The sequence below is a fragment of the Elaeis guineensis genome, chromosome 14, assembly GCF_000442705.2.
Source record: "Elaeis guineensis isolate ETL-2024a chromosome 14, EG11, whole genome shotgun sequence".
Taxonomy (NCBI): domain Eukaryota; kingdom Viridiplantae; phylum Streptophyta; class Magnoliopsida; order Arecales; family Arecaceae; genus Elaeis; species Elaeis guineensis.
In genome coordinates, this window is record NC_026006.2 from 34,671,448 (window position 1) to 34,683,774 (window position 12,327).

The window sequence follows — 12,327 nt, forward strand, 5'->3', positions numbered from 1 at the left end:
CCTTTGGTTCAGCATCTCCTACCAGGCTCATGTCTCTGCATCTAGAGTTGCAGAATCTACGTCAAAAATCAGATGAGACCGTCACCTCTCTGCTCCGACGTGCCAAAGCTGTGGCTGATGAACTTGCTGTCTCTGGTAATGCCCTCAAGCCAACCGAATTTAATCTTCATGTATTGCGTGCTCTATGTGATGATCTACAGAATGCGGTCCCTGGCATTCTCAACCGACACACCCCTCCGACATACACTGAACTTCATGGGCTATTACTTAGCCATGAAAGCATGCGGGCATTTAGAAAATTAACTGTTGCTGATGCCACTCCTACCAATCCTATCGTCAATACTGCTCAATGATTTGTCCATTCTTCTAATGACCCTAGGCCCTCTATTGGCCATGGCTTTACTAGAGGTCGTGGAGGACGTGGCAAGTTTGGTCGAGGTCGTGGTCGTTTTGGTCCACCTGGTGGCCGTGGTTCTCAATGGTGTTCGTTTTGCAATCGTAACAACCACTCTAATGCCACCTGCTTCTATCGCCCTCAGCAACCATATCCACACTTTTCCTCTCCACAATCCAATGCCAATTTCTCATATTCACCATATCCAAATCCAAATCCAAATCCAAATCCATCTCAACATCACCCTAATCCACCACTTCTCCCTACCCCTCACCCCTCCACTGCCCTCACTTGGTACCCAGATACAGGAGCATCTCACCATATCACTCCTAACATTCATTCTATGTCCTCCTATGATGAGTACACTGGTCCTGATCAGGTGCATGTAGGCAATGGTAAGGGATTACATATATCACATATTGGTCATGGTTCTTTTTCCTCTCCCTACTCTTCTCTTTCTTTTCAGTTATCTAACATCTTACACGTTCCTTCTATTTCTAAAAATTTACTTTCCGTACAACAGTTTGCAAAAGATAACAATGTCTTTTTTGAATTTCACCCCTCTCATTTTCTTGTGAAGGATCGAACTACCAAGACCATAGTGTTATCCGGTCCGAGTAAAGGAGGATTATACACTCTCCATTCCTGCCCTTCTTTGTTGTCTGCATCTGTTCACGTAGCCGAGAGCACCACTCTTGATGGCTGGCATAACTGTTTGGGCCATCCCCATTATCGCTTGCTTCACTCCATGGTGAAGACCAATAATCTACCCTGCGAGTCTGCACATCTTCGTTCCCTTTGTCCCTCATGTCAATTAGGCAAGTCTAGTAAGTTGCATTTACCTCCGTCCCATCGTCGCAGTCAGTTTTCATTAGATCTTATTTATAGTGATGTTTGGGGTCCTTCCCCTACTCCATCTTTGTTAGGACACCACTACTACATAATTTTTGTTGATGATCAAAGTAAATATATTTGGTTTTATCCATTAATGCGTAAATCTGATGTATTATCTACTTTTTTACAATTTCAAGCCTTGGTTGAACGGCATTTCTCTCGTACTATTAAATCAATCCAAACTGACTGGGGAGGAGAATTTCGCTCTCTTCCTCAATTTTTTCATAAAATTGGCATTACCCATCGTGTTGCTGCTCCTCACACCCATGAGCAACAAGGGGCTGTCGAACGTCGTCACCGTCATATTACGAAAATCGGCCTATCCCTTCTTGCTCATGGATCCGTGCCCATGTCATACTGGCACTATGCCTTTGAAACGGCTATTTTTCTCATTAATAGGATGCCATCTAAAGTCTCTAGTGATGTATCCCCCTTCGAACTCATTCACAACAAACCACCATCCTATGCCTTCCTACGAATTTTTGGGTGTCTTTGCTATCCTCTTCTTCGTCCTTACAATCGGCATAAAATGGAGTATCGGTCTCAACCGTGTGTGTTTCTCGGCTATAGTCCCTCTCATAGTGCCTATCGATGTCTCGATTTAAAAACAAATCGAACATATATCGCTAGGCACGTTCGCTTCGACGAATCTACCTTTCCTTTTCAATCTCAGTCTTCATTAACTTGTCCACCACCATCATCTCCCTCTTCCCCACCTTGGGGCGTTACATTACTTCACCCTCTACAAGAGGCCACCCCACTACCATCTGTTTCTCCACCAATTCCACATTCTCCTTTGCATCGTCTGTCCAACTCATCATCGACTGCATCCCCCTTTTCTCGATCTGCCTCAACACCTTCTCCTATGACCGATCCCACTCCAAGCCCCTTTAGCATTAATGACTCTGCACCTGTTCGGACCAGATTACTTACTGACCTCTCCTCATCAGCAAAACCTTCCCTTCCTACGCCTTCCCCTACAACTAGCTCCCTGCAAAACAAAACCTCCCCTGACCCACCTGCCCAACCCACCCGTACACATTCCATGGTACTTCGACCCCGTTCCAACCAGCCATCCGCCCTCACCACCACTATCCTCACCATAGAACCTACTTGCTTTACTCAAGCCTCTAAACACTCTGAGTGACGTGCTGCAATGACTGAAGAATTTAATGCCTTAATTCGCAATGGTACGTGGTCTCTTGTTCCACGTTCATCTCATCAAAAGAATTTGGTCGGGTGTAAATGGGTGTACAGGATCAAGAGAAAAGCTGATGGGTCTCTCGAGCGTTACAAAGCGCGTCTAGTTGCTAAAAGGTTCCATCAGCAACTTGGCCTCGACTACAACGAGACATTCAGTCCGGTTATCAAACCTACCACCATTCGGTCTATTCTAAGTATTGCAATCTCTCAAGGTTGGTCCATCCGGCAATTAGATGTTCATAATGCCTTTTTACATGGCAACCTAACAGAAGAAGTCTACATGTCCCAACCGCCAGGGTTTGAGGATCGCGACCATCCAGATTATGTCTGTCATCTCCACAAATCTTTATATGAGTTAAAACAAGCACCCCGTGCCTGGTTTCACCGTCTCTCCCAATTTCTTCTCCGACTAGGGTTTGTTTCCAGCAAAACTGATCCTTCATTATTTATTTTAAGGATGAGGTCTCATGTCCTCTATGTGCTCATCTATGTTGATGATATTTTGGTAACCAGCAATGACTCCAGTCAGATTTCTCTTCTTCTTCAAAAGCTTGCTAAGGAATTTTCTATTAAGGATCTTGGTGATCTTCATTTTTTCTTAGGAATTGAGGTTGTTCGAAACTCTGCTGGATTATTATTATCTCAAAATCGCTACATTAAAGATCTTCTTTTAAAGGCAGGCATGGTTGATTGTAAACCTGTTCAGACCCCAATGGCCATGACAAAGGATTCTGATTCAGGGGGTGCTCCCCATCCGGATCCCACACAGTATCGCTCCATTGTTGGGGCTCTTCAGTATGTTACATTGACACGTCCGGATATTTCCTTTGCAGTGAATAAAGTATGTCAGTTTATGCAGTCTCCTAATACTGATCACTGGATTATGGTCAAACACATCTTACGGTACCTTCAAGCTACAGCTGATCATGGGTTACACATTCGCCGATCCACCTCTCGCTCTCTCCAAGCTTTCTCGGATGCAGATTGGGCGGGTAGTGGGATTGATAGGCGTTTCACTGGAGGCTATGCAATCTTTTTCGGTCCCAACCTCATTTCTTGGGCATCTCGTAAACAGAAAACAGTTGCCCGCTCGTCCACAGAGTCTGAATATAAAGCCTTAGCAGATGCATCAGCTGAACTTATCTGGCTTGAGTCATTGTTTCAGGAACTTGGCCATCCCTTACATGGTCCTCCGATTCTATGGTGTGACAATATTGGGGCCACTTATCTGTCGGCCAATCCTGTTTTTCATGCTCGCATGAAGCATGTCGAAATTGATTTTCATTTTGTTCGTGAACGTGTTGCAAGACATCAACTATCTGTTCAGTTCATCTCCACCCAAGATCAGCTTGCCGATATTCTCACCAAGCCCTTGGGTACCTCCCGTTTTAGGTTCCTAAAGGACAAGCTGAAGATTCGTGCTCCCGATTCTTCATCTTGAGGGGGTGTATCAGCACACAATCATTCCAACCCAATATTCTATTTTGGCTTGCAGTCTTATTTGGCTCTTTCCTATGTTTAGCAAGTCAACACATATTCATATTTGGCTGGCACTCCTATTTGGTCTTTCTCTCTTATTTGGTCTTTCTCCTTGTTTAGCTATTCTACATTTGGTTTCTCTTTACTTGGTATGTAATCGAGATATTTCTTCTTCTTGTAATTGCTACAATAGCTAGACCTTGTAATCTATATATACTCCTATTGGAGAACAATGAAATGTAAGAATTAGAAATTATCCTCAATAAAGATATTACCTTCTTTACAACCCAAGAAGTCGCAGGTTTTTTCTTTTTTTGAGCAAATGTTAGTTACAGATCTCATTGAAATAGAACTATAGGTTTGAGCTTTTGTTTCCTTGATCCAATAATAAACTTTTTGGTGATTCTTTGATTTTATACGCACAATTCATGATAGTGGCAATGCTTGTCTTATTACCTTAATCACTATTTGATAGATTAATGTTCCATTTTGATATGCCAACTCGATATATTTCATGCCAAGGTTCCCGACATCATTGAGATTGCATATGTCAAGGTATTTTAATAACTCATGTAGTGCCTAAATGACCGGTTTCAAATGTTTTGATGTTGAATATTGATTTGTTACTAAGACTTAGGCTACTTCTTGATATTTTGAAAATCTTCATTTAAGGATAGAAGCATCATCAGGTTCCATTGTCTCGCCTTTCAAATTGAAGGTCAAAAGCAGCTCAGATGGGAAGTATATTTTCTGTAAATCCAGATCTGGCTATTAAGCCTCAACTATATGGAAAATTTTCCTCTCCATATCTTTTTTGCCTAACATATGGAAACATAAATTTTCTACCATTTCTCTCATTTAAATATATGCTTTTCCTTTATCAATGATTTGCCGAACACTTCATAGTAGTATAACAACAGTTGTTTCTAATACTTATTCATTTATCTCCTGTCCATTTCTACATATCAATGTCCATTCTGACCTAACTTTCATTTGTGAAGCTTAGTCATCAAAATAGGATTCAAGTGTAATTGAGCAAGTGTATATGGAAAGAATAAAAAACTGTCGCACAATTTATTGAATGGTAAACATATTTCAAATTAATTAAGTTTTCTAAGGGTCTGCTTGGTTGCAAGAAAATCTATGATAAATGAAAAGACAATCCGAATAACTATTGACATGGAATGAAAGTGATTAAAGCATGGAAAGTTTGTAAAATACGATGGCTAGTTTGGTTTGAATTACGATGGCTGATTTGGTTTGATAATGTTTTTTATGGTGGTTGATTTTAAAACTTAAATTATGGTTAGTTTGACAAATTATTGATCAATAGATATAGATAGTTTACTATTTTTTGATTGATTATAGTGTCATTTAAATATTTTTTCACATATTTTCTTATCAGTGCCTGTAACTACCTCCTTTTATTGTTTATTTTCAGGTATAGGAGAATAATTATAAAGAAATCAAAGATTGTAGGTTCTTCCATTATTTTGAGTATAAAAGTCGAAGGCCTGAAGTTAGTATCTATTCTCAAGTCTTTTAAATAAAAAACTTCATTTTAATATTTGATTACTCAAGTTTTGCATGATATACTTTATTGATGATTACATGTAGTCAATAAATCTGTTTATCTTGGTATTAACTTATTTTTCTGTGCTAGTTCATTTAGGTCGTACTTTTTAAATGAAGAAAGAATTAAAACAATCGAAATGCTGGATAACTGAGGAAGTTTCAAGTTTGAACAATGAGAGATCCTTGTTCTTTTCTTTGTTGGAATTAAGATTAAGATAATCTTTCATTGTTAGATGTTAGGATAAATAATATCTTTCATTGATAAATGTTATAGATGAACAATATATAATCTTTTATTTTCTTATTTTATGTTCAATATTATGTAACTGACTTATGACTTATGAACCAATGCTTGGAACATTTCAAATGAATGAAAGTAATTATGTTTTATGTGGGGGCAAATGTAATTTTAGTGGCAATTAAATTTTAGGCATGAAGAAATTATGGTAATTGTATAGCATACAAATGGTTCAGAGTAACTCTTTCATGGCAATACTTGCCACAAAATATAAAATTATAGTTTTAGCAGCAATTGTTGCAGCTACAAAAGTTTAGATTTAGAGGCAATACTCATAAGTTTTAATGGCATAAACATTTACCAATTTAAGGTTTGAAAAAATTTTTCTGACGATTATAATTATCATAATATATGTTGTAACTTTTGGTTGGCTCACCTTATTATGGCATTAACAATTGTTGACTTAAAAATTGAAAATCTTTTTTCAGCATTTGTAATCGCTACAACGGTTGTTCCACCCCTTATCTGCCCAATGCCTTATTACGGTAAAAATAAATGCCACAAACATTTGCCACTAAAAGTTTTGATCTTTTTCGATAATTAAAAGGTCTTTACTGATACCGTCATTAATCGCCGATAAAATCTTTCTCGATGTTGCCTTAGGTGGCAGAATGCCTTTTCTCGGAAAACCCTTTAGTGGCGATTATAATCACCGTTAAAGGCAAAAAAATGGCCATTAAAACCTATTTCTGTTGTAGTGTGATGTTTGGCCCTGGTTTCTGACAAATTTGAGAGGGGAAGATGGGTTTTCTTTCAGCGAAAAATGGTGGCCGATGGTGGGATTTCAAAGGGAGCTTGATTCCTTTAAATAGCAGTGGGAGGGAGAGAATTTAGACCCCTTGTGGGCCTCTAACTTCAACTCCAATCGGGAGTCTCACCATGAGAAGGGCGGGAGTCTTCTCCCTTTTTCTTTTATTCTCTCATCCATCACTTTAAAATTTGGGTTATGGGTTTAATCTGTCTTGGGGTATTATAAGAACATATAAGCACAAGGTGACTACATTCATCAATTTCATGAACAATATAAAAGAATTCTTACATGTTGAAAATCAAGAAAGCCAACCACCTTTTTAGTATGTTTAACTACTCTTAAAACTGTGGCTAATCCAACTTTGAGTTTTTCTCTACCTCTTATCAACCAAAATAGGAAAACAAAAAAACAAAACATGCCATTCATCCAAGTCCTGAAAAATATAAGCACAATACAATAGGCGTGAAATTCACTTAATGCCATAAAACAGCATATCAGGAAGACTTTTTGAAAGAAAGCATATCAATAAGATGCTATGATATTAGCCAATGTCACAAATATAAGCTGATATGCAGTATGCACCCCATGTATACCCATGCAGCAAATAAAAAATTGTATGGCATGAAACATGATAATATGATTGGCATTTAAATCCTTGCTCCTGAACCACCTTAAAATCAACATGCATCGGAGAACTGGTATTTCAATCATTAATTTTTCCTCACATAAGTTTCTGCCTTTCAATTGAAGCTTCATCTATCACTAACCAAATTAAATTCCTAACCTTCACACTGTGAAATTAAATGGAGCTCGCAGACTACAAATTAGTGAATCGAAAATTATTCATGAATTAGAGATCCAAACAAGTTGTGAGACCCTAGAAGAGAGAAAGAGGGGGTAATAAAAGAGGGAGAGAGGTACTTGCTTCACAGATTCTGTGATTTCGGGGCCAACACCGTCACCGAGTAAGAGGGTAGCTCACAATTTGGATAGAAACAAGCCAGCAGGCTGTTGGGAGAAGAGCGAGAGAGTACAAGGGTCAGGATGAGGAGGAGGAAGCCAGCAAAAGAGAAGGAGAAGGCTGATGGAAGAGCTTGAGAGAGGAGGAGATTGCCAGAAAACTTCTCCAACAAATGAGGTCGAAAGAGGAGGAGGAGGAGGAGATCGGCGAAAAATGGTGGAGCTCGAAGAGGAGGATGAGGTTGATGGGGGGAGCAGTGGTGTTTGGCGGTGAATGAGAACTAAGGATCTAGGACGTTGCTGATGGACCAGGCCCAAGGAGGGGTCATAATGGTAAAGATTTATTTAGCATCAACACTACTTATTAGCATTGTGATCTAACGATGCTAATTAGCCTGGAGAGGAGGAGAACTAGGGATTTAGGATGTTGCTGATGGATCCAGGGAGGAGGGGTTGTGATGATAATGATTTATTTAGCATCCGATACTACTTATTAGCATTGTCATCTAATGATGCTAATTCGCATTGGCTTTATTCCAGTTACCTGACGATGCTAACCAGGAAAGCATCGTAGGAAACCAGCTTAATATTGATGATGCTTTTAAGCATCGTTAATCATCAACCATTTCAAAAGTATCACTGTATGTGTACTCTATCAACCGCTACCAATGCTTTTGTTTAGTATCAGCAAATTAGAGTCGGCAAATGTCCATTTTACTGTAGTGCACCAAGAAAATCCATGCTGATAATTTGGATTCCATCCTCTATATCAACAGCATCTAGTCTTCTTTAGATAACTTTCCTGACTCGAGAGATAGCCCAAGATAAGTGAAAGTTAGTGTATCAAGCTTGCAGTTCAGCCATTTGGTACACTATTCGACCTAGGTTGGGGACTGCCCAATGTTGGCCACCACTCTCTTTAAAAAATTAATGGAGAGACCCAATATATCAACTCAAAGGCATATGAAATGATTTTTAGCATTAAAGTATCATTGGCATACTATAGTATTTTGGTGTCATCACGAGTCTATGGGTTATCGAGTCCTTCAGAAATCCTTCCCAGAGCAGTGTTGTTGAATATCTTACACAACATATCCACTACTAAGATGAAAAGATACAAAGATAAAGGATCTCTTTATCTCATTCCTCACTTGCAAAGAATATATATATATATATATATATATATATATATATATATATATATATATATATATATATATATATATATATATATATATATAAAAGGAGGCCTTTATGTTGGTAGAGCCTTCATCTACCACATGGCACCAATGCAAAGTCTTCCGTCTGCCACGTTGCAATGCTCACAGAAGTGGATCAAAAAAAATATAATGGAATCCACAAAGAGAGAGGAAGGGTGATGGGTTAATGAATTGTCTGGGCTAGACATGCCAGCCGTCCCGCATCATCCTAGGCGGCCTTTGTCTCTCCATCATCATTATCTTCACCCTGGAGTTCTGACTACTGAGCTCGATGGTGTGGAGGGCAGGGTTGGCAAGCTCCTCGACATCATCAAAGGCAGTGATGGCGGAGTTGAAGCAGCTAGAGTAGAGGAGCACATCGAGGAGGGAGCGGAAGGTGTGGGGGTCGAGGGTGGCAGTGCTAGTGGGGAAGGAGAGGGCGAGGTGGAGAATCAAGTAGAGATGGTTGAGGTGGGTCTGGGGGGAGTGGAGGAAGCTGAGGATGGGGGAGAAGATGGTGGGGGAGGGGGATGAGGGGAGAGAGGTGGTGGCCTATTGAAAATTGGGAGCTTGGCAGCAGAGGTAAGGGATTAGGGGTGATGGAGGAGGTGGAGGATGGTAGAGTTTGGCAAAGAGGACGAGAGGGTAGAGGGGTTGAGGGTGGCATTTGAGTCTGATATATATGGTTACCATTTCGATGGTGATGGACGAACGAACATGTTTCAATAAAAAAAAAAAGATTTCTTCTTTTCTGATTTTTTATGTCTTATAACACAAGAAATAAATCGGGATTCTCAACCTTTTGAACAAAATATCAATCTGAGCTTGAGTTCCGATTGGAGTTTTGAGTCAATTGGAAAGTATATTTATTTATTTATGGTTCTAGGATCAGTAGTTCTGGAGATCGGCTCGGCTCTCTCTAATTATTTCTCATTATTAATAAAAAATAATAAAAATAAAATACGAGCTTATTTTATAGCAATAGTAATTAATCGTTATTGTTCAAGGTCAATTTATTCATCCGTGTAGATAATATTTTTTCTTATTCACTAATCAATCGATTAATTAAACTCATGTTTCTATAACCAATTCAATCCTCCGATCCAATTGGAGGCCAACGCTTATGAAAGGATCGTATTTACAAAAAGGTTGCTTGAAATATTTTTTCATGATTTATTCTTTATCTCTAAAATTCTATGGGCTGTGCAAGCATGGGCTCATGAATGAGGCAAAGGACTATTTTGTAAAGGCAAAAGAAGCTAATGAGGTTTCGTATACTGTGCTTATCGGTGGGCTGTGCAAGATAAGGGAAATGAATAATGCCGAGAAGGTCTCTGCTGAAATGTCAAAGTCTGGATTTAGCTCTAGAGAAATTTAGTTATACATCGCGGGTATCTAGACTCTCCAGAGAAGGGTATATAGTGGAAGCACTCAAGCTAAAGAATTTGACGTTTCAAAAGGGTATAGAACCTGATCAGCTTACTTTTAGCTAACTTTGCGGAGGTTTGGCTTCTAACGGGCTTATGTCCTTTGAGGTTTTGAGACCTCTCGAACCTTCCTAAGCCTCCCATGTTATACATAGCATGCGGTCATAATCTAGTTATAATATTAGAAAAAAACATCCAACCAACCAATCCATCTTTCTGGAAAGCCTCTGTGGTTCAGAAGAAGCACATAATTTAGGTTGAGGTTATCAAATGCTTTTGAGAAGTTCCAAAATTCCTTCTACTCCATCCTTTTTGGAGTGGCCAATAAACTCACTGGCACATAAGATGTTATCCATAATAGACCTTGCTTTAATATATGCCAAAGGGTTAATCTGTTTGCCAAAATCTTCATGATGATTTTTATGCAACTATGGATGAGGTTAATGGGCCGAAATCTAAGAAGAATCTTAGTGCTTCCTTATTAGGAATTAATGTGAGAATTGCATAGCTGAGTGTAGAAACATCCAAGATCATGAAGTTGCTGAAAAAGTGACATCAAATCCTCTTTGACAAGCTTCCAAATAAAGTATTAGTGGAAGCAGATGGGGGCCATCCGGTAATAACTCTTACCCCAACTGGAACTGAAAGCCACCGTTTTAATTTCCTCTATGGACGAAGGCAACTCTAGTAAGTCCGGAAAGGGCTTTGAGAAAGGCGAGATAGATCGAGATTGTGACCCGTCTTCTTCTCCCTCCACTCGCGACCACACGAGGGCTTTGAGAACTCCACCTCTAGATCTAGCGGTGAACAACCGCCTGTTAAGACACTTTGCTAGTAATTTAATGGCAAGGTAGGGCAGTAGCCACCAAGTAAAAGTGCTTCATAAATTAAACACAACAATAGAAGGGAAGTCTTTTATTCCAGGGCACCATAAAGCCCCTTGTTCCACAGGATTTACATCACTCCTACTACGTACGACTCTCTAGAGTCTAGAGTACATATGCCCTCACTCTGGTCTTTACTACCCTCACTGTCCCTTTGTTCCATTTAAAATTCAAGGATAGATTTCAGCAGGCCATCGCGGCCTTCGCCTCTCCCGCTCTCCCGCCCGCGTTCCTCAGGACCCGCCATGAAAACCTCCTCCCTTGGGGAATTCAAGACCTCGTGCACCTCCCGCGCTGGCTGGTCAAAGGCCAACTCCTTAGTCACGCTATCCATCTGCTTTAATACGTTGTTCCTCTCTGAAACCAACCACCACAATTAAATCAATTAATGGTATAAAAAAAAAAAATACTTATAATGGGCTAGCAACCAGCCATTAATTTCTGTAGTGCAAGCTTATATGCCCGCTTATGAAACACACCTGCAAGCCAGGTTCCATGGTTGTTCTTGGCATTGATTTCAAAGCACAGCACCTCAAGATTCCCGTTGCGAGAAGCAACGGCGACAGATGGGTGGCCGGCAGGAACGACGAACGTCGTGCAACATGATACCTCGGATTCGACTCTTTGGTAGTGCCGGCCTTCTTTCTGACCTCGTTGTTCCTCTTGCTCCTGGCCCCGTCCTTTCTCCTGTTGTCTAGACAAGTGTGGGCACACTATCTGGACGTGGCCGCTGCCTCCTACCACGACGGCAATCTTGGTTGCCTCCGTGTTATAGTTGGGTGCTATCATGGATCCCTGCCAAACAGATTAAAACCATATAATTATCTTGATAATTCCACCTCATTGAAAAAAGAGAGAAGAGAGTGAAGGACAGCTTATTACTTTGCTGATATTGGCGAAGGAGACTTGGATGTTGAGGTCCTTGAGCTCCGGATAGTCATTGAAATCGGCCTCTCTTAGATCTCCATGGCGGTTGAAGTAAAAAGGGCGCTCGTTGAACAGATTAAATGACCGCTTCGATTCACCCAAGGGCCGACCCTCGGAGCCAGCTTGGCGGCTCATCTCTGATCTGCTCTTGCGTTGCCTGTATTATAGCTCCCTTGTTCTGCCTCCGAAAGAGCCTCTCCAGCGTGTCTTCTCATGTCTGATAGATAAACCAGCAATCTTTCACTCATATATTAATGTTGTGCAGGATCTGGTACCATGCAGTACAAAAAGAAGAAAGAAGAAATAAAATAGAAAATATATAATCAAATGTATGGA

The 12,327-nt window shown here is 40.2% G+C and overlaps 1 protein-coding gene across 1 annotated transcript; it reads right to left on the reverse strand.

Annotated features, from left to right (window-relative positions):
- Window positions 1–11,227: 11,227 nt before the first annotated feature.
- On the reverse strand, window positions 11,228–12,126 carry LOC105033659 (vicilin Pis v 3.0101-like). Its single transcript, XM_010908549.1, has 3 exons — window positions 11,947–12,126; window positions 11,542–11,859; window positions 11,228–11,419 (listed from the first exon to the last, which is right to left on the reverse strand). The coding sequence occupies exons 1-3, from the start codon at window positions 12,124–12,126 to the stop codon at window positions 11,228–11,230; spliced, it is 690 nt and encodes a 229-aa protein (XP_010906851.1).
- Window positions 12,127–12,327: the final 201 nt, after the last annotated feature.